The sequence below is a fragment of the Phyllobates terribilis genome, unplaced genomic scaffold, assembly GCF_046119375.1.
Source record: "Phyllobates terribilis strain yellow unplaced genomic scaffold, ASM4611937v1 Scaffold_1__5_contigs__length_1240528914, whole genome shotgun sequence".
In the NCBI taxonomy this organism is placed as follows: Eukaryota; Metazoa; Chordata; class Amphibia; order Anura; family Dendrobatidae; genus Phyllobates; species Phyllobates terribilis.
Genome location: NW_027362761.1, coordinates 1,148,035,160 through 1,148,057,814, shown reverse-complemented (window position 1 = coordinate 1,148,057,814; position 22,655 = coordinate 1,148,035,160). Strand labels below are relative to the sequence as shown.

The 22,655-nt window shown below is 46.2% G+C and overlaps 2 protein-coding genes across 5 annotated transcripts in view; one reads left to right on the top strand and one right to left on the bottom strand.

The window, feature by feature from the left end:
* EVC2 (EvC ciliary complex subunit 2) overlaps positions 1 to 4,927 on the bottom strand; it is a 232,255-nt gene extending 227,328 nt beyond the window's left edge. The window contains exon 1 of one of the 4 annotated variants that reach the window (XR_012250759.1): positions 4,396 to 4,925. Coding sequence is in view for 2 of the 4 variants with exons in the window: in XM_073648296.1 (XP_073504397.1) it covers positions 4,396 to 4,665 (270 nt within the window). In the remaining 2 variants the exon portion in view is untranslated. Of the gene's footprint in view, positions 1 to 4,395 lie in introns of all 4 variants that reach the window. The other 3 variants (XM_073648296.1, XM_073648303.1, XM_073648312.1) reach the window with 3 other exon arrangements.
* EVC (EvC ciliary complex subunit 1) overlaps positions 4,912 to 22,655 on the top strand; it is a 107,911-nt gene continuing 90,167 nt past the window's right edge. Inside the window, exons 1-2 of the mRNA XM_073648329.1 lie at positions 4,912 to 5,327; positions 19,216 to 19,341. Of these exons, the coding sequence (XP_073504430.1) occupies positions 5,160 to 5,327; positions 19,216 to 19,341 (294 nt within the window). The 5' untranslated portion in view covers positions 4,912 to 5,159. The remainder of the gene's footprint in view (positions 5,328 to 19,215; positions 19,342 to 22,655) is intronic.

Here is a 22,655-nt window from a genome sequence, read left to right as displayed (position 1 = left end):
ATCCACCATACGGTTCCAGAGATATGGGCCTTTTTATTTAATGACTACCTTAATGGTCTTTCCAATGGGGGTGTGGCTCTCGGGATCCTCTGGGGGGGGGTGTCTTTAGACATTATTACCATTTGAGCCACTCCCCCTTGTGAAGGCCATAAAAAATAGAAACTAGCTAAAAAGGCCTGTATCTCTAACTTTATGGTGGATTTTAAGAAAACAAACTTACTCAGGAGAATAACATAAAAGCAAAACAGCCCATTTTTTACATAGTGATAGGTCCACTTTAAGGGGCCAAAATTATATTGGTGACTAATAAAGAGACTGATTGCAGCACTGTACTGATGGTTGTGCCAAACAGTGGGGATGGTCCATAAAAGTGCCAAGGAAGCGTTCAGCATCTCTGAGCACTGCAACGAATAGTGGAGAGGTGCTGTTGGAGGATGGAAGGAGGAAGAAGGAGCAGCTCTTTTTTAAAGCAGACCATGTGTCCTACAGGAGGGCACATCTCTCTTCTGGGGGTGCACAACAGGCACCAAGCCAGTGGCAGGATAAGGTGTAAAACATGGTGCTTGATTGCATTTTTTCAACTGATTAAGCAGGTGGGAGAAGGAGTCTTCCTTCCTGAGGTCTGAGGGTGCAGAGAAGACACCCTGCCGAGTCTCGAAGGTATGCATGGTGGAGGCAAAAAAGCCAGAGTCAATGGCAGATCACAGAACAGGGCTGTACTAATGTCCTTGTCCCATAGAAATGACTGTGGGGCTGTGCGCTCTCAGTAATGAGCCAGGATTGAGGTGACGTTTGCTGTGCGGGTTTTATGGATGCCCATTCAGCTGAAGAGACAGAAAGAATAAGGAGTATTGGAGTTAGCTCAAGGCTGAGATGCAGGAGTGAGGCCAAGAAGTGAAGGCCTTATAACTAAGGAGAGCGCCATTGAGTTGCCCTGGGATCAGCCCTCTTACACCTCTTGCTTGGTCTGTGATGTAGCAAAAAAAGAAAAAAAAAGGGTTCCCTCCTATGGGGGAGACTGGAACCATAAGCTTGCCTGTAGAATTTCGCCATGCTTACACTGTGTTCCAAATTATTATGCAAATAATATTTTCTCAGATTTTCCCAAATTACCTATATGAATTGCAGTCATTGCAATTTTCCAGTCAAATAACTATTAGAGTACAATTGAAAGGTTTTTATACAAACTGCCTATGATAACAGTATATTTTAAAAAAAATTAAAAACTCAAAATACACTCAAAATGCATGTTCCAAATTAGCCGTGTTTGCATGGGACCATCGAGATCATTTTCATGCATGATAATGCCCCGTCTCATGCTGCACATAACACATCTGCATCTCTGGCTGCTATGGGCATAAAAGGGGACAAACTTATGGTGTGGCACCCATGCTCCCCTGACCTCAACCCCATTGAGAACCTCTGGGGCATCATCAAAAGGAGTGTCTATGATGGCGGGAGGCAGTTCACATCTAAGCAACAGCTCTGGGAGGGTATTCTGTCCTCATGCAAAACAATTGAAGCAGAAACCATCCAAAACCTGACAAATTCAATGGACGAGAGAGTTCAGAAGCTCCTTTCGAACAAGGGGTCCTATGTGCAAATGTAACATCACCTAGAATAAAGTTTTGAGTTGAAAACTGTTTGATTTCAGTTTGTAATAACCTGCTAATGCTTATCATTTCAAAAATGACCATTTTTTTGTTCTTTATTAAAATGAAAAGGTTGAAAACTCTGCTGTGCATAATAATTTGGAACATGCATTTTGAGTGCAGTTTGAGTTTTTTATTTTTTTAAAAATATACTGTTATCATAGGCAGTTTGTACAAAAACCTTTCAATTGTACTCTAATAGTTATTTGACTGGAAAATTACAATGACTGCAATTCATATAGGTAATTTGGGAAAATCTGAGAAAATATTATTTGCATAATAATTTGGAACACAGTGTATTGTGCCTGTAATAAATACATTTTACCTGTGACCCTTCCACCTGTGTCATTACGTTATAGGGATACGGAGGATTTTTTTTTCTGCCAGGATCCATAGTTGTTCATATCTTTTATTTGGGCCATTAAATTATAATGGTCAGCAGGATATTCCACTGTGTGAAGAGGGGCTGTGCTGCCAACAACATGCACTTTATAGAGAAGGAACTATGCCATTAATGATTGATCTGACCCCTTCCAGCTTAGTCTGCCCCTGTTAACCAGGGTTACGTAATCGGAATTTTTCATTGCAGTTACGGAAAAATAAAGCAACGTGGTTGCAAGGTTTGAATACAGTCGAAACGGGGCTTTAAATGAGCACCAATTTCTGCAGGGACTCACACCTATCCCAAGAGCACTGCTTTGTAGAGTGGTGGTTGGGCATGCCGCCAAAGCTCCATGTATGCCACCAATGCTGCAAAGCTCCATGTATGCCACCAATGCTACAAAAAGCTCCATGTATGCCACCAATGCTACAAAAAGCTCCATGTATGCCACCAATGCTGCAAAAAGCTCCATGTATGCCACCAATGCTGCAAAAAGCTCCATATATGCCACCAATGCTGCAAAGCTCCATGTATGCCACCAATGCTACAAAAAGCTCCATGTATGCCACCAATGCTGCAAAGCTCCATGTATGCCACCAATGCTACAAAAAGCTCTATGTATGCCACCAATGCTACAAAAAGCTCCATGTATGCCACCAATGCTACAAAAAGCTCCATATATGCCACCAATGCTACAAAAAAGCTCCATGTATGCCACCAATGCTACAAAAAGCTCCATGTATGCCACCAATGCTACAAAAAGCTCCATGTATGCCACCAATGCTACAAAAAGCTCCATATATGCCACCAATGCTACAAAAAAGCTCCATGTATGCCACCAATGCTACAAAAAGCTCCATGTATGCCACCAATGCTACAAAAAGCTCCATGTATGCCACCAATGCTACAAAAAAGCTCCATGTATGCCACCAATGCTACAAAAAGCTCCATGTATGCCACCAATGCTACAAAAAGCTCCATGTATGCCACCAATGCTACAAAAAGCTCCATGTATGCCACCAATGCTCCATTTATGCCACCATTGTTCAAAAGCTCTATTTGTTCTGTATGGGACTGCCAGAAAAAGCTGAGCGCTGTACTGTGCCATCTCTAGCAGCCCCATACAGAATGAATAGAATAGAGATGTGCATGTTGTCCAGTCAATGCTCCATTCTGATGGGGCGCTTTAGTGTTCCGTTCTCAGGATTAGTGGGGGCCCCAGAGATCAGATTCACACTCTCTGGGAGAGGAAGTGGTGATGTCCAACTCACTTAATGAGTTCAAGAGAGGCCTGGACGCCTTTCTTGAGAACAATAAAATTACATCTTATGCTTAGTGATAGTTAATTAATCCAGGGATTTAATCTGACTGCCAGATTGGAGTCGGGAAGTGAATTTTTCCTCAGTGATGTAAATTGGCCTATACCGCATGGGGTTTTTTTGCCTTCCCCTGGATCAACGCTGCGGAATAGCTGCAGTGCACAAGAAATAGGCTGAACTGGATGGACGCTTGTCTTTTTCCGGCCTTATAAACTATGTAACTAACTATGTAACACTGAGCAGCAAGCTATCCTAACCCTTTAAAACACATAAAAAAATCAGTACCATTTTATAGATTACTATAGGGCTAGGGTCACCAGTGTATTTTCTCTCATCCGAGAGAATCTGGCTGATTATGCTAATCACACTCTGATCAGAGTTTGGTCAGAGTGTGATCCGATTTTCTTGGATGAGAAGATGGAAGTAAAAAAGTCTCTATCTTCTCCTTTCTGTCAGTACTTGAAAATCAGACTGCACTTGGATGTCATCCGAGTGCAGTTTGATTTTTTCCAGACTCACTGACTTGTATGACCGAGTGCAATCTGAATATAGGATTCAACTCAGGCATGCTGCGATTTTTGCCTTGGACCAGCTCGGTCTAAGAAAAACAAATTATGTGCACGGCCCAATAGAATAGCTTTAATCCGATGTTTTGTCAGACTGCAGATGGACCGAAAATACAGCCATGAGCATGAGTCCTAGGAAAAACTCATGGTCTTACTAACAGCACTATTGATAACAAGTTTGTCAACTGCTTTTAACAATAACCAGCAAAATACTAAAAGACTGAATCCTGAAGAAGTAATGCCACAAAAAATCAATACCAGGAAAGGTGCTAAATGTATGTTCACTGGAGGCCTTGACAGCAGAGACCCCCCAACTATCACAAGATACATGGTGAATAGAGCGCTGTTGACACATGCACACGGGACCCCCATTCTTGCAATTGATGCTGGTCCCAGTAATTTGACCCCTAGTGATCAGACACCATCTACCCCTCATCACACAGCAGACCGGTACGCTGCAGTCAATCACCTCTTACCTGAGCCACCAGGCTATCTGCAGAGTTCTTGACCAGGATCTGACAATTAGCAGTGACACAAGGTGGTCTTGCATTGATAAAGACTTTGGGGTCCTCAGTGTCTCTCCCATGTATTTTAGTCTGATCTCCATTTAATAAAGAGTTGCCAGACATCATGGAGGAAGCCTTGGAAGAGTGCAGAGAAGTCACATATAGGACCATGATGACCAGTGCAACACATGGGTGACCCCTGACATGGGCTGGCACCCACACATCTCTGCCACCCTCCATTGTAGGATAACTTGGGGGTATCAGCTTGGCATGCAGTCACCTGTGCTTGGCCCCTTCATCACTGGGGCTGGCACTGCTGGAGCTTCAGTTCTCTGTGTGATACAATGTTGCAGGTTGCACGGAACTGGTTACATTGTTGTGCAAAATCCTCAGCACTTCCAGGAGGGGAGGAAAGACTTGGGACACAAGAGTGGAAAAAAAAGTCAGTTTTGGGAATGTGAGCTCCCACCTCCTGGCAGAGATTGGGCAGTAATGTGAGCCCTCTCCTTCCTCCCTCCTTTTTAGCTGTTTTTTTTTTCTATCTACTTTGCATCATGGGATTTGTAGTGAAGTTTATGTGTAAAACTTCCATGGAAACTTTTCTTGAGCTGAGAACTTATAATATTTACCCTGGGGCTTTGCACCTAACAATGGGGTGGCTGCAGCGACCAGCACATGTATGGCAGCACTAGAATATGTCAGCAGGGTGTATACATGTATACTGAGCTGTAGCCATGGCTGGCAGCAGCTGCTCCTCTGATGTAGTGCTGACCTTCTCAGTGGACTCCCTCCAGGTGGTCCCTGGGCTGCTGGCCACTGCAGTGGTGCTGGGCATAGTCACTGGGGTGGTGGCTGCAGGACTTCTGTGTTGGTTTGTGCTCCTGCCACTGATCTCCAGGAAGGTAGGTGACCACTGCCTGTATCTCTATGTGCAGGAAATGTTTCCCCATGTTCTGTCTGTTTATTATATTTACTACATATTTGTTATAGATTTTCTACAATTGGATCACGTCTGTGTTGTTTTAATGCCTCCCCCTGATTCAGTGTTGTCACTACTTTAGGAAATATTCCATCTATTGTATATTCTTCTAATCAATGTACCCCATAAAGAGTTTGTACAGGATTCAGGATGGGGATGTGGGTCAATTTGTTCTAAACATGTAACAAATATATAAAGCACATCCATCTTTTATCATTAACCTGATTATTGATAGATAATATGCTAAGGGAAGAGTCAGGCGGCTGTGACAACTGCATAGAAATACATGAAGCCGTCACGCTCGGGTCGCCGGCCAGTCCGAGCATTGCGATCCCCATCCGAGTTATAAGTAATAATTTTTAATACTTTCTATTAAACGAGCTGTGCACTACATTTCCTGCGTTAATTGTGGGCACAGGGTGGTCCTAAAATAAAAGAAACAATACATACTTACCTATCTGACCCCCACTGCTCCTCCATTCTGCTGCCAGTCTCCCTTGCTGGTCTCCTAATTTCTGCTTCTGGCAGTGGGTGACCGCTGCTGCCAAGATGACCGCTGCTGTACCAGGAAAAAGCCTAGGGTGGGGGACATTATACTAGCAAGGGGCCAGGATGAAGGACATTATTACTGGAAGAAGCCCAGAATGGGGAACATTATACCAGGAAGGGGACCAGGGTGGAGGCCATTATTCCAGGAAGGGGCCCAGGATGGAGGACATTGTTATTAGAAGAGGCTCAGGATGGGGGACATTATACCAGGAAGGGGCCCAGGATGCAGGACATTATACCAGGAAGGGGCTCAGGATGGAGGACATTGTTACTAGACGACACCCGGGATGGGGGACATTATACCAGGAAGGGTCCCAGGATGGAGGTCATTATTCTAGGAAGGGGCCCAGGATGGAGGACATTGTTACTAGAAGAGACCCAGGATGGGGGACATTATACCAAGAAGGGGCCCAGGATGGAGGCCATTATTCCAGGATGGAGGACATTGTTATTAGAAGAGGCCCAGAATGGAGCTCATTGTAACTGGAATGATGTAAATAATGTGGAGGTTGATCATTTACACTGCCAATCCATTCATTATTTATAAGAGTGATGAGGACCAGCCATACACATGGCTCAGTTACCTTCGGCACTCCTATTAAGAATGAATGGAGCGGCAGCGGGCATGATCGACCACTACTCCATACACAAGGGGCTCTGTATAGCCCCGGATCTTGGGATTGGTCAGGGGCCCCAGCAGTCAGACCCCCAGCAATCAGGAAGTAGTCCCCTATGCCATGGATAATGGATAACTTCCAAACTTGAGAACACCATATTAAGGGGTGAACTACTATAAAAATATATGAATAAATTCTTCAGCACAGAATTTTTACCTATTTAGATAAAAATAACCTCAGTGTTGGACATTCACTTTAAGGGCATCGTGACCCAGGAGGTGATTTGTATATTTCATCTTGTGGAGATTTTACAAGTGTGACACAAACGTCGGATAACAGTGATAACGCACAATGTCATGGCTGGTATTGCCGGGGGAACCTGCGATGTTGGTTATCACAGGACAGCGGCTTGTTAATGACCCGTCCTATGGGGACGACACGAGTCACCAACATGCTGCGGAAATGTTAGTAGGGATGAAGGGACAGAGATCATGCCGCATGGCCTCTGACTGTCATGTCCCTGAACCAGGCCGCAGCCCTAATAATACTCTTATTACCATGGTAACCACCGCCATTCCTCTCAGGAAGGGAATGAGCCTCTCCTTGTAGCTTATTATCCTGACCCTCTTATATGACGAGGAGCCCGTATTTGTATTCCTCCTCCTTCTGTAATATTGGCTGCTAATGATGGGCGCTTCAGGATGCCGGTCACCATGGCATCGCGTCTGTCTATACGAGTGTAATGTGTATTATATATGGCGCCATCTTTCCTTGCACAATGTGAAAGGAACCTTAAATGGGTCGTTCACTACTTTTCTACATGGCAGCAGGCCGGCTAACCAAAATAAAAGCCGTGGATGCCGAGAAAGAGACCGTTCTCAGGGCTCGCCAACACTGATTTCTGACATGGCCGACTGACCGAGTCCTGCAAATCGATTTGCACCAACTCTACGTAGTATAGTTCACCAATATGAGATGAGAGGGGGCCCCGACGTTCACCTCCCCCATCCACCGATCAGCTGTTAGAAGTTCCCGTTGAAGAGAATAGGAGCTAATCTGCAGTACCCAGGAGCGGCCATTGCGCAGGGTTCAGAGCAGCGGGCTTCCTGATCCGTTCACTATTTAGATCGCCATTGATGATAACAGCTGATTGGTGGGAATGCCGGGTGTCAGACCACTATACAGGACTCCTCTAGGGGGGCAGCAGGCATAACATGTGTCTCGGACACCCAGAGGGCAGGAGGTGCAGATTAGCAGCATGAGCTGATCGCTGCAGCCGCTGCCCCTGATACACAATGCTTTGGTCTGCTGCCATCAGCTGTTTTAAAGAGATATTCCCATCTTCATAGATGAACATATTCTGATAGTGCTTGAACTTGAAAAACAATCACTTTTGCAATTTACCGCTGATTAAATTTTTCAGCCATTCTTAAGATATTAATATTTTTCTTTTGTTTACAGTTTGTTGCCTTAGAGACCGACCACCGCTGCTCGACAGAAGAACATGAACAGTGCTTACAAGCTCCATTCCATTGGGTTTGTAGACACTGTTTTGAAGCCTGCTAGGATCGATGTAGTACACTGTTACCCTCTCTAAGGCTATGTGCACACAAAGTGTTTTTGCTGCGTTTCCGCGGCGGTTTTTCCGCCGTGAAAATGCTTGCGAATCGGTCTGCCAGTTATTGCAATGTTAATTCTAATGTGCTGTGCACATGATGCCGAAATTTCCGCTCAGGATCACCATTGCGGAAAAAAACGCAGCATGTCCATTCTTTGCAATTTTCCACCGCGAATTCGCACTCATTGACTTGAATTGATCCGCAGGTATAATATCTATACCTGCAGATTTGCTGCTCTTCAATTAAAGCCAATGGGCGGAAACGTACTGCGGGTGGTACCTAGGTCGGCAGAGGAGGACTACTACTCCTATCATCCAACTGGGGGGGAGCAGCAGTCTCCTCAGCCAAGCAGGCGTGTCCGCGGTTAAAAAACCCCACTATACTCACCTGTCCGGCCCCCCTTCCCGGTGTCCTCCTGGTCCCCAGCGATGTCTTCAGGCCGGCGGTACTCTGCTGGGACCGCTCTCACTCCCAGCAGTGTACTGCGCTGCCAGGACCTGCGGTCACATGAACGATCAACTGATCTCTCACGTGAGGGATATGGTTGTTTGTCTCACCCCAGTTCTGACAGTAATCCCACCAAATAACTTTATTTAGCTCCAAAAAGCATTCATTGATGTACAAAAACGCTTCAAAAACGGACTGTTTTTCCGCAGCGTTTTTCCTGCCAAGGAGATGCAGAAACGCTCATGAAATTTCTGCTTCAAATCCTGAACGTGCGCACATAGCCTAATCCAGGCTAGCTTCAAGATATACAGCAACAGTGGTCGGTCTCCTAGGCAACAGGTTGTAAACAAAAGAAAAGTCTTAATATCTCAAGAACGGATGAAGATTTTAATGAGCAGTAAATTACAAAAGTGCCTGTTTTTACAACCACTATCTGACAATAGCCATGCGTGAAGGTGAGAATAACCCTTTGGCCACGGTCCCACTATCAGTATTCGGTCAGTATTTTTTCTCAGGAGTGGGAGCCAAAACCAGGTGAGGAACAATCAGAGAAAAGGTATAATAGAAAAAATTCATCAATTCTGCATTTATCACCCACTCCTGGTTTTGGCTCCCACTCCTGAGAAATAATACTGACCAAATACTAATAGTGGGGTCGTGGCCTTTAACTGACAGAGGCACCCTGTGTGCCGGATGGAAGCGGATCAGTGTGTCATACTCAGGGCTGCTACTTCACTATATTAGCCGAAGCCATGTCCCCTGCGTATTCTTAAAGAGAATCGGTCACCAGCCTTATCATGTTAAACTGGCCACAACAACAAACCGTGAATGCAGAGATGAATAAAACGTAATTTTTTATTTTTTTAATTCCTCCCCTCCGTTGTTTAGATTTTAGCTTGATCTTGGTCAATGTCACAAATGAGAAGAAGGACACAAATCTCTGATAACGGTCAGGTAATGCCAAGTTGGACTTATACCGTACCTATACAACGGTGAAAAAAAAATTAAAAATAAAAACTATGTTTTATTCAGCTCTGAAGCCATTATTCCATGATGTGGCCAGTCTACAATGCTCAAACCGGTGAGACGAGAAGTCCTCTTTAAGGAAATGCTAATAGCCACATTCTTTGTTCTTGTTGCTTTTTTAAAGGGTTATTTCCAAAATTATAATGAGGTGCTAGAATTTTGAAAAATACAGATTAATACACCTGTCAATACAACTCTTTTTCCAGTTGGTTTGAAGATGTCAATGTTGCCCCTACGCACTCTTCAACCTCTGTTTCTATTGCATTCATCCACCTGCAGTCCTGTATAGGGTTTAAAGGGTCCGTCAGCCCAGAGTATAAACGAAGCACTTAGCCCCTTTAAAAATCACAGCTTCGGTGGTCGAATTGCTGCTTATGTTCTGCAGAAACTGAACTTTAATCAAATAATCTAATTAGGGTGCTCTGCTCCACCCATTAGTTTTGTATGCCCCATGCTGTCAGTCATCAATGAGAGGGGTGGGGCATGCAAAAACCAGTGGGTGGAGCAGCACACAGCGCCTCCTTACCACACCCTGGGTGCACCAACAACCCCTAATTAACATATTTGATGAAACTGAAATTTCTGCAGTACAGAGGCATTGATTAGAGCATTAAAAGTGTTAGCTTTTTTTTTTTTTTTATTAGCTTGGGAGCTGTAGAGAATGAACGGGTGGCAGGACTGAAGAGGAGGAAGGAAGTGCGAGTTTCTGTGCCCAATCCCACCTGTGCCCACCTGATGAACTTAAACTGCCTAGTAAATGTTTGACTGTTACAACAAACTTGGTGTCCCATGCATTTTGTGCGGCGGCTTCTGGGGACGGAAGCCTGGAGGCAGCGGAGGCCTGCGGACTACAATTGAATGTGATGCACCCCATACATTACAGCACACTGGGACTGGGACACCCCTTGTCTATAAAGTGCCAGAGCAAAACCGGACAGCAGCTCAGTAGCGACTACCTCTGTGGGCCACTTTACAGTAATATGGTTGCTCAAGTGGTTGTCCAAAATTACAAGGGAACCTAACAGCCGATACATGCTGCCCGAGCCATGTGCAGCATGCTTCCGGTACGATCACAGCCAGTTATGTATGACTCTGAAACGCAGCAGCACATACACAGAGACTTGTCAACCCAGGGTAGCAGGCAGGGAGATACCCTAGGGGACCCTCCTAGTCTCCCTCATGGCTCGGTTCCCAGTGGCTTTTAAAGTATGTTTTTCACTGAAGTGCCGCAGCATTTCAGAGTCAAACATACCTGGCTGAAATCATACAGTCTGTGCCTGTTACACGCTGCTTGTGGACCGGCCAGCAAGGATCAATTGTTGGGTTCCCTTTAGCCAGTTCAAGAATGGGCCATTTTCCAACATTCATTCTAGGCCCATTTTGGATTATTTAAACATGTGGTTGTCAAACAAATCTGTCATCAGGTTTTTCTACCACATCTGAGAGCAGCATGATGTAGGGGCAGACGCTTTGATTCTAGCGATGTGTCAATTACTGGGCTGCTTGCTGCAAGCTATGATAAATTCACTGTTTTCTCTGCTGCAGATCTACCAGTTCTCTAAATGCTAAGCTCTGTATAACCCTGTCCACATCACTGATTGACAGCTTTTTGTATACACTTTTTTTCTGACTGAGCGCCTCCAATCAGCATAAGCCTGTGTAAGGAGATAGAAATGCTGCCCATGTGCCCCCTTGACAAATTTGTGTATTATAGATGTGTGATGTGTACTATAATGTATAATGTGAATTGTGATGTGTGTTACTGATGTTAGTAATGTTGATAGTGTGTGTTTAGTTTAACAGTAGGGATAGTGAGAGGTAATGTTTTGGAATAGCCCAGAGTGGGAGGGGTTAAGCTGAAGGAACAACAGACAGTTCCTGTTAGAATGTCCGATAGAGCCTGGAATGCATAGAGGCCTAAGGTACAATGTGAGCAGAGCCGCATTCTCGGGTGTCCAAAGTGAGCGGGGACCAAGAGGGAAGGGATAGCGAGATCCGTAGCAGAAGTGACTGAGAGACAGACTGAATTATCGGAGACGGGTCCTGTACGAGGACGCCTAGCAGAAAGGTCCAGAGTTTATAACTCCAAGACGGGATGGAGTACGCAAGACGAATAGAGTGCCCCGGGCGGGAGTTCCAGAGCCTCAGCATCGGAGAAGATAAGTACCGGCCATACTGGCAGGGGGCAGAGAAGATGCGCAACAGCGGATTGAGTAAAGGACTCTTGCTAAGCTGAACTGTGAGGTTGAGCTGGGTTGTGGTGAAGTATTAAGAAACAAGGAATACAGAGGACAAGTAGAGAGAGTAAAGAGAAAAGAAGGAAGGAGACTGTGTGGAAAATACTTAGAGTTAAAAAGGAAACGTTCATAAGACTGTACCTGCTAGCTCTTATCTATATATTCCCTACCAAGTTCTCGTTCAGTAAAAAGTTTATTTTCAAATGGTGGTCTCCATCATTGAACTGTCCAAAACCTGGTCCTACCAAACCAGCAACATCGGTAACATGTGGCCCTCACAGCACAAGTCCACATACCCAGCCAGGACTCCCACTTTCATGTAATGTGCCGAGGAGCAAGAGACGAGTACCTCGCCCACGGCTACTACCCCGTGCCACGTTACATTTCTTTTTTATTAGTGCTAAATCCTACCTGCTCTTTAAATTTGTGTACTGTGGGGTCTGTCACTCTCTACCTGCTCTTTAAATTTGTGTACTGTGGGGTCTGTCACTCCCTACCTGTCCTCCATGTGTAGTGTGGGGTCTGTCACTCCCTACCTGTCCTCCATGTGTAGTGTGGGGTCTGTCACTCTCTACCTGTCCTCTATGTGTAGCGCGGGGTCTGTCACTCTCTACCTGTCCTCCATGTGTAGCGCGGAGTCTCACTCTCTACCTGTCCTCCATGTGTAGTGTGGGGTCTATCACTCTTTACTTGTCCTCCATGTGTAGTGCGATGTCTGTCACTCTCTACTTGTCCTCCATGTGTAGTGTGCGGCCTGTCACTCTCTACCTGTACTCCATGTGTAGTGCGAGGTTTGTCACTCTCTACCTGTCCTCCATGTGTAGTGCGAGGTCTGTCACTCTCTACCTCTCCTCCATGTGTAGTGCGGAGTCTGTCACTCTCTACCTGTCCTCCATATGTAGTTAGGGGTCTGTCACTCTCTACCTGTCCTCCATGTGTAGTGCGGGGTCTGTCACTCTCTACATGTCCTCCATGTGTAGTGTGTGGTCTGTCACTCTCTACCTGTCCTCCATGTGTAGTGTGGGGTCTGTCACTCTCTACCTGTCCTCCATGTGTAGTGTGGGGTCTGTCACTCTCTACCTGTCCTCCATGTGTAGTGCGGGGTCTGTCACTCTCTACCTGTCCTCCATGTGTAGTGTGTGGTCTGTCACTCTCTACCTGTCCTCCATGTGTAGTGTGTGGTCTGTCACTCTCTACCTGTCCTCCATGTGTAGTGTGGGGTCTGTCACTCTCTACTTGTCCTCCATGTGTAGTGTGGGGTCTGTCACTCTCTACCTGTCCTCTATGTGTAGTGTGGCGTCTGTCACTCTCTACCTGTCCTCCATGTGTAGTGCGAGGTCTGTCACTCTCTACCTGTCCTCCATGTGTAGTGTGGGGTCTGTCACTCTCTACTTGTCCTCCATGTGTAGTGCGAGGTCTGTCACTCTCTACCTGTCCTCCATGTGTAGTGCGAGGTCTGTCACTCTCTACCTGTACTCCATGTGTAGTGTGGGGTCTGTCACTCTCTACCTGTCCTCTATGTGTAGTGTGGGGTCTGTCACTCTCTACCTGTCCTCTATGTGTAGTGTGTGGTCTGTCACTCTCTACCTGTCCTCCATGTGTAGTGTGTGGTCTGTCACTCTCTACCTGTCCTCCATGTGTAGTGCGAGGTCTGTCACTCTCTACCTGTCCTCCATGTGTAGTGCGGGGTCTGTCACTCTCTACCTGTCCTCCATGTGTAGTGTGGGGTCTGTCACTCTCTACCTGTCCTCCATGTGTAGTGTGGGGTCTGTCACTCTCTACTTGTCCTCCATGTGTAGTGTGGGGTCTGTCACTCTCTACCTGTCCTCCATGTGTAGTGTGGGGTCTGTCACTCTCTACCTGTCCTCCATGTGTAGTGTGGGGTCTATCACTCTCTACCTGTCCTCCATGTGTAGTGCGGGGTCTGTCACTCTCTACCTGTCCTCCATGTGTAGTGTGGGGTCTGTCACTCTCTACCTGTCCTCCATGTGTAGTGTGGGGTCTGTCACTCTCTACTTGTCCTCCATGTGTAGTGTGGGGTCTGTCACTCTCTACCTGTCCTCCATGTGTAGTGTGGGGTCTGTCACTCTCTACCTGTCCTCCATGTGTAGTGCGAGGTCTGTCACTCTCTACCTGTCCTCCATGTGTAGTGCGAGGTCTGTCACTCTCTACCTGTCCTCCATGTGTAGTGTGGGGTCTGTCACTCTCTACTTGTCCTCCATGTGTAGTGCGAGGTCTGTCACTCTCTACCTGTCCTCCATGTGTAGTGCGAGATCTGTCACTCTCTACCTGTCCTCCATGTGTAGTGCGGGGTCTGTCACTCTCTACCTGTCCTCTTTGTACTGTCTGCTCTTTTTTCATAGTGTAGGATTACTCTCTACCTATCCTCCATCTGTAATTCGCGGTTTGTCACTCATTAACTGCCCTCCCTGCCAGCAAGATGCTGTGGTCTTTGTTGATTGGCTGCAGCGGTTATGTCGCAGTGACCAATTACTGGGCTCGGTGATTTATGCCATCTACATTGTTGGAGCCGCTGAGCCCAGTGATTGGCTGCAGCAGTTACGAGTCCTGCAGGCAATCTGTCCCGATCTCTGTTCAACAATTACTGGGACAGTGACGGAGAGACCACGCTAGACGTAACGAGGCCAAGTAAAAGCTCTGTTTGTTATTTTAGACCTCGGCAACCCTATGGCTGAATAACAGTTTAAAAGGGACAACCCATATAATTGCCAAATTGGTCCATGCTATGTATCTGCAGTCCTTGCTGGTTATTATTTTCGATGTGTGGTTCTAATTGGTCCATGCTATGTATCTGCAGTCCTTGCTGGTTATTATTTTCGATGTGTGGTTCCCCAAAGAGAAACCCACCCATTAGAATAATGTTCCCTAAGAGGGGAAGGGGTTCCTTTTGAGCAGGCAAAATTTAAGAAGAAGCTGCTGGTTGGTCTAATTGTCCAACATGTGCAGAGGTGGGGTGCTATCTTCAGAAATAATTTTTTTTTTTTTTTTTTTTTTATTCTGGACAATTATTTATGTCCTTAGTGCAGCAATATCATCCTCAGTGCAGAACCAATTGCCTCTATTTCTGCAGATGATAAACCTTTCATTCAGCACAGAAAACATCAGACACGTGCTGTTATTTGAGCATATAGGAAGCTGAATGGCGCTCCTTTCATGTAACGGTGGAGAGTGATTAGTGAGAGTAGCAACATGTGGGAGCCCAGAGACAGAGATCAAGTGGCTGCTGGCCGTGAGGAAGTGAGAAGATTAAAGAGGGACAGGGCTGCACAAGGCGAAGGCAGCAGAGGTGAGGATAAATGAGGACACTTCTGGAAATGTCACATTTAACTATGTGTCAGCTTAACTTTGTCCTTCACTAACCTGCAGCTCACTTCAAGGAAACGACGGGGTACCGGTCACAAGTGAGGTTTTTATAGGACTGGAAACAGCCAGACAGTCATATTTTTTTTTTTATTTGGCAGTAATAAAGTCAAAATTTCTTGCTCATCTCCAGCCTCGAGAGATGAGAAGATGTTTTGAAATTAGATTTCGCTGGCTTTGCCAAATTGTCACACAATATTTGATTTGCTGCAAATAGATTTGCTTGAATCTCCAAACTGGAAAGCTTGTAATTGCTCAGAAAATACACGTGTGGGAGAGGAGAGAGAGAGGACCTTGCTGACGGTAGGAGCTTATAGTGGATTCTGTTGTGTATGGCGGCAGGGTCAGACTGGGGCACCGGGACGCCGGAGAATTCTCTGGTGGGCCCGGGTCCTTGACGGGCCCCTGAGCCAGACGAACAGGGCCCGGCGATTAACATGGCCGGTGCACCGGGGCCTGAAGATGGATGGGGACTGGGGAGCACTTGCAGTGCGGCTGATGAGGGCAATCTGGCCTGCTTCGTGGACCCCCAGGCTCCGGGGGGCCCATGGCCAGATTGCCCTCATAGTGTGCAGCGGGCAGGGAGCGATGCGATCCCTCCCGCTCCGCTGCTGACGGGAGGAAAATGGCAGCGGAGTGTAGGGATTCGTCCTGTGCGTCCTGCCCGCCGCTTTCTCCCTGACACAGGCTCGCGCTACTTGATGACATCACCATGCAGCGCGGGCCTGTGTCAGGGAGAAATGTTGCGGGGACGATGCTGCTGGGGAACGAGCAGAGAGGTTAAGTGTTGTTGTTTTTTTGTTTTTTTTAACACAGTGGTGATGGAGGAGGTGGGTGGGAGATGAGGGAGAGCAACAATGATGGAGGAGGTGGAGGGAGATGAGGTAGAGCAATGGTGATGGAGGAGGTGGGGGGAGATATATATGGCATGGTGATGGACGATGTGGCGGGATATGGCATGGCAATGGTGATGGAGGAGGTGGGGGGATATATGGCATGGCAATGATGATGGAGGAGGTGGGGGGAGATATGGCATGGCAATGGTGATGGAGGAGGTGGCTGGAGATATGGCAATGATGGAGGAGGTGGGGGAGATATAGCATGTCAATGATAATGGAGGAGGTGGGGGAGATATGGCAATGATGGAGGAGGTGGGGGGAGATATGGCAATGATGATAGAGGAGGTGGGGGAGATATAGCAATGACGGTAGAGGAGGTGGGAGATATGGCAATGATGGAGAAGGTGGGGTGAGATATGGCAACGATGATGGAGGAGGTGGGGGGAGATATGGCATGGCAATGATGATTGAGGAGGTGGGAAATATGACAATGATGGAGGAGGTGGGGGGGAGATATATCATGGCAATGATGATGGAGGAGGTGGGGGGAAATATGGCAATGATGGAGGAGGTGGGTGAGATATGGCAATGATGGAGGAGGTGGGGAAGAGCAATGATGGGGAATTATTTGGACGCTATATGCTGTTAATATGTGGTCTGGTCACGGTGTGGTGGTGTTTCTCCCTTGTATGTGGTATTATTCGGTCACTATGTGGTGGTAATATGTGGTCTGGTCACGGGTGTCCCTGTATTTCTCCCTTGTATATAATATTACTCGGTCACTATGTGGTGGTAATATGTGGTCTGGACATGGTGTGGCAGTATTTCTCCCTTGTATGTGGTACTATTGGTGTTGGTATAGTGGATTGTGTTGTGTATGGCGGTCATTTGTTCTCTCTGATATTAATTAGAAGATTCTTTATTTCCATTAGTGATTAAATACTTGGAACAAGATGCACTTACAGGGGTTCTCCGGGGAAAACAAGTAATCACCTCTCCACAGGATAAGTGATAAATTATTGATTAGTGGGGGTCTGACTGCTGGGACCTGCATTCGTAGAATGTGGAGCTTTTATCCCCATTAGACTGGAGCTCATGTGCGACTTGACCACTGATCCATTCATTCCCTCAGTGGCTTTTCTTGTTTTTTTTCTGGAAGCCAAAAGAGAATTGAATGAGGCTTCGGTCAGACGTCCCACCTACTGTTGCATTTTAAAATGGGGATAACTAAGTGTCCTGTCAGGGACAAAATGTCCCCATTCTTCCGATCGATGCGTTTTCCAATGTTCAAACCCAAATGATCAATAAGTTATCACCTATCCTGTGGAGCTCATGGATCGGTGATAACTTGTTTTAACCAAAGAACCCCTTTAATGCAAACTAACGTAATTGTACATCCCAGTTATAGTATGTGCACGGTAGATGTGCAGGATCCGCCTGTGATTTACAGCAGACGCTCCACTATAATGGGGATATCGGCTATCAGGTATTTGCATATAGCTGTAGGGTGGGCCCTGAGGATCAATTCAACCTGTGGCCCCATTAGGACACAGCCCCACTATCAGTATTCGGTCAGTATTTTTTCTCTGGAGTGGGAGCAAAAACCAGGAGTGGGTGATAAATGCAGAATTGGTGACTTGTTTCTATTATACCTTTTCTCTGATTGTTCCTCACCTGGTTTTGGCTCCTACTACTGAGAAAAATACTGACCGAATACTGACCAAATGCTGATAGTGGGGCCGTGGCCTTAGAGATTAAATACTTGGACCAGAGCGGCAGAGATGGACTTACAAGGGTCTCTGGTGAAAACAAGTATTCACCTCTCCACAGGATCAGTGATGATATTGATTGGTGGGGGTCTGACTGCTGGGACACAATCGGCAGAATGTGGAGCTTTTCTCCCCATTAGACTGGAGCTCATGTGCGACTCGACCACTGGTCCATTCATTCCCTCAGTGGCTGTGAGCGCTGCTCTTTTTTGGAAGCCCCCAAGAGAATGAATGGAGATGTGATCAGACGTCCCACCTGTCGATGCATTTTTAAAATGGGGAGAAGTGTCCTGTCAGGGATAAAACTTCCCTATTCATCCAATCGGTGCAATTTCCTATCCTGTGGATCCCATGGATCAGTGATAACTTGTTTTAACCTAAGAACCCCTTTAATGCAAACTACAATAATTGTACGCCCCAGTTCTAGTCTGTGCACGGTAGATGTGCAGGAGCCGCCAGTCAATGCTCCACTATAACAGGGATAGCGGATAACAGATATGTGCATATTGCTGTAGGTGGGCCCCTAGAGTCAATTCCCCCTGTGGGTCACAGACACCCCAGTCCGACCCTGTAAGTAGACAGCAACACAGCAGAAAAAGACCACACCACCCACAATAGAGTAGATTTCTCAGAGTGTGAGAGATAATGATACAGCCATGACCACCATTTTCTGAGACCCATATGTTTTTATTTTTCCATTAATAGAGTTATGTAAGAGTTTGTTTTTTTTTTTCATGTCAAACTATAATTTTTATTTACACCATTTTATGGTATTTTATATTGCATTTTTGAGGGAAAGGCCAGAGACCAATAAAACTGCAATTCTGAAGTTTCAATTTTGTTATTTTGGCATTTAACAGAATATTTTTATATTTTCATCAGATTTTAACAAACACAATAACTTTTTTTATTAAATGTATTTATTTTCCAACTAGAAAAAGTAGGGTAATTTTATATTTGTTTATTTTATTTTGTTCATTTCTTTCTTTGTTCTCCTAGTGGACTTGAACCAATGGACATTTGATTGCATGTTCTTTACACTAGATGGGCTTCATAGAATGATTAAGATAGCAGCCATAGGGGCCTTCATCAGTGCGCTGACTGCCATGATAACCCCTCAGCTTTCCGAGATTGCCCAGTCCATACATCTACCTGCTCTCTGTGATGAAAATATATGTCGCAGATTGTTACGGGGTCCTCATTTGAGCAGTTATGTCACTTAGATAAAAGTTTTTAAAAGTTTTCTATGGTCTGTGGGTCATCTTGGCAGCAGTTTCATCTCTATAGGAATGATCATTTTCATACTGGACTTATTTTTTTATTGCAGGAAAAGGAAAAAGTTGTTATTCAGGAGAACAATAAGCCTGATGTTATCCGGGACACCCATGATGTGGCCTCTAAAGCCAAGAAGAAGATGAAAGTGAAAGACTCCAGGCTGCAGCCCCTGGAGGAGGTAAGTCATTACCGTGGCATGGAACCGTGGCTTTATAGTGGTTAGTGGTCTACTGTATGCTATAGTTTTATACAGTAATGGCAGCTAACCCCCCCCCTTTCTTTACAGTGGAGGAGCTATAGGGGTGCAGAGTATGTAATTGCTTCCAGGCGCAGGGGTCCGGGCTGACTTTGCAACATACGACAATTTAAGTGTAATAAATCAGCTTTGTGGAGGTGCAATGATATGTCCTGGTAGTTGCTTCTTATTAGTGTGATAGACAAAAGTTTATAAACTAAGATAAAGAACACTTATATGCTACAATGAAAACAATCTATAGTAAAGACATTAAAAGCTATGGACAAATTTGATATGGAAAAAATGATTTTACATAACTTAGTGGTTCCATTTCGTTACTATAAATAAATTAAAGAAGTTGGCCACAACTTTTTATTATGCCCCCAATGTATTCCCCCCGGGGCCCATAAGTGTCTTTGTAATTACCTTCTGTTGCAGTTTCTGCCTGTGAGCGGCGCTATCGGTGGCCGCGCACAGTCATCACGTGACTCGCCGCTGATGTCACGTCAAGTGAGGCTGTCCCCGCAGTGGATGCTGGGCTCTGGGCGGGGTTACCCCGCGTGTCACACCCAGAGGAGAGGCAGAGCGTGCGGTGGATGATGGGTGTGACGTGCGGGATAACTCCGCCCACAACCCAGCAGTCACCAGTGGAACGCAGAAGAGAGAGACCCCCGACTGCATCCGGAATCACGACATGACATCAGCGGATGTCCGAGCCGGCTTAAGCCGGGGGTCACGTGATGCCTGTGAGCGGCTAGTGATAGCGCCGCTCACAGGCAGTAACTGCAACAGAAGGTAATTACAAACAGACTTATGGGCCCTGGGGGAATACATTGGGGGGGGGGGGATAATAAGTAGTGGACAACCCCTTTAAGTTTCTGTTTGCCATTTTCATTCCTTCATTTATTCAAGCCATTTTTTTATGCCATTTACCGATCACTGTAAATAATCTGATTGCTGTATTGTACAGTCTGTTACAATTACAGGGATACCAAATATATTTTTACAGTGCATTAAAAATGTCATTATTGTATTTGTTTCTCATTATTTTTTAGAAATTTTATAGGATGTAAAAAATCTGACTTTTATTTTACCACTTGAATACGGGTACATAGAAATGCATTGCCATATACAGATGTGTGGCGCCCCGAGAGTTCGGTTGCCACAGGGGTATTGCACCTCAACCAGAGGTGTGATATTCCACTCTCAGGTAAGGATGGAGTGTGGACCAGGGCTCAGTTAGCTGCACACACACACTCACCCCATTTCCGGGGGACAGCTCGACAGTGCTCCCATTTATGCAGGCACAACTGAACATGTCCCTGGCTGGAGTGGGGAGGGGGGAGAGAACCCAGTGATGTAGGAGCAGAAGGGGACGGTTTCTGGAGCATAGGAAGGAGCTCATTGGGTGCAGGTCACCTGAGCTCAGGCACAGAGAAGCAGATAAAAGGTGGGAGCCATCTTTAGTCAAAAAGTGACTTCAGTCAGAGAAAGGAGTGGAGAGCTGACAGGGAGCTGTGGCTCAGCCTGAGCTCAGCTCCACGAGGCAGGCCTAGAGTGAAGTCCGGGGCCAGGAAGGAGAAGAGAAGAAGGAGAAGGAAGGAAGGAGAAGAGACAGAGGAGTAGAAAGGCTCCAGAAACAAGAAGGCAGAAGGGACCCTAAGAGAGCAATACGGACAGCAACCGTTGCAAGCCCGCGTTATATCGGGTGAAGGGTCAGGCCGCAGAAGGGTACCGGATTCCCAAGTTGGTGGAGGTAAATCATCCCTCAGCCAAGAACCGGAGGTCGTGATCATTTATTGGTGCGACCCCTCGCTACACCCGCTAGGAAGGCACCACATAGGGTCAAGGAAACTGGCGCCAAGTTTTACCAGAGAAGGCCCGAGGCAGCCGGACAGAAGCGTGGTCACTGGTAGGGCACGAGAGGCCAGAGAAAGGACAGAAGGGGGTCCTGTGCCACACTCCTGAGTTGCCTGGGGGTTGACCGAGCCCCTCACACCTGGTGGACGCAGCACGGCTTGGGCAGTCATTGCTGACAGAGGTGACTTGGATATCAACTGTGAGTAAAAGGCCTGAACTGCATCATTGGACTCAGTGCAGGCGCAGCATAAATCACACAATCGCCCCCAGCATCCACATACACTGCCCTGAGGCTACACTCTTCCCGTGGGGAGTTATCCTATCCCTGTGCTGCACACCAACACCAGCCTCAGCGGTCTGCCTTGCAGCGGCGGTCATCCCTGACCGCAATCCTCGGGTGGCGTAGTCGGGCATTCAAAACACTGATAAATAGACTGCCACAATTTGGTCTGACCACCCTGAGCCACAGGATCGGGTTGCCACTACTACCCCCATCAGCACCGTACACCAGAAGGCCCGGTTCCGGGTACCCCACGGCCCAGGGGGCGAGTCAGATGCATCTCTATATACAAGTACAATTTGCTTGCACTTTAGGAGAAAATAATGCACATTAAAGTAAAGGAAATTCTCCTATATTTTACAGTGCTGGCTGTGGCTCATAGATTTTGCTACTGCTTCCAATGATAATGTTGAGTGTTCCAATCCTGGGGAGACCAGATCGCAAGAAAGTATAAGAATGTCTTATTTAATTGAATGTAAGTGTGTAGAGAGCAGAGAGATGCGGGAAAGTGGAGTAGCTACAGAGCAGTGAAGACTGCAGGAGAGACCTCACACAGGGTTAGTCGGGACGTTGTCCTGATCTCCCTGGACAATGAGACATCCCCCTTAAATTGGGACTGTTCCACTGGTTTATGTGCTCTGAGCTCTGCTATCCATACACAGTCAATGTATAAAAATGTTGTTCCTTGGTCAGCCCATATGTTTTATACTGCCTGTGATAACTCCACTGATTGGCTGAGCTAGACCATGTGATTTGATAACTGTAGGGCATTATAGGGGATCCTCACTAGTGCGTGACATGGAGCACAAATTGAGTCTCAAAGTGTTTGAATTTGAGTGAAACTTTAGGAAATTCAACTAGAACTCGATCCTCCGCGGATTGATCTGCTCATTCTATTTAACACCTATTCTGTTTTATATCACACGTGTTTCACTGCTCTATTGGGTCGATTCATCAAAATTGTTTATGCCTGAAAAGTGGTGCAAAAGTTTTGAAAATTCGCAAAATTTTTGTGCAATGTGGAATTGTGCGAAAACATTGGGACTCTTGGCGTTTTCACGTCAGTTTTGAATCAGCTCTGCCCATTTCTGAAATGGGAGGAGCTGGAGAGGAAAAG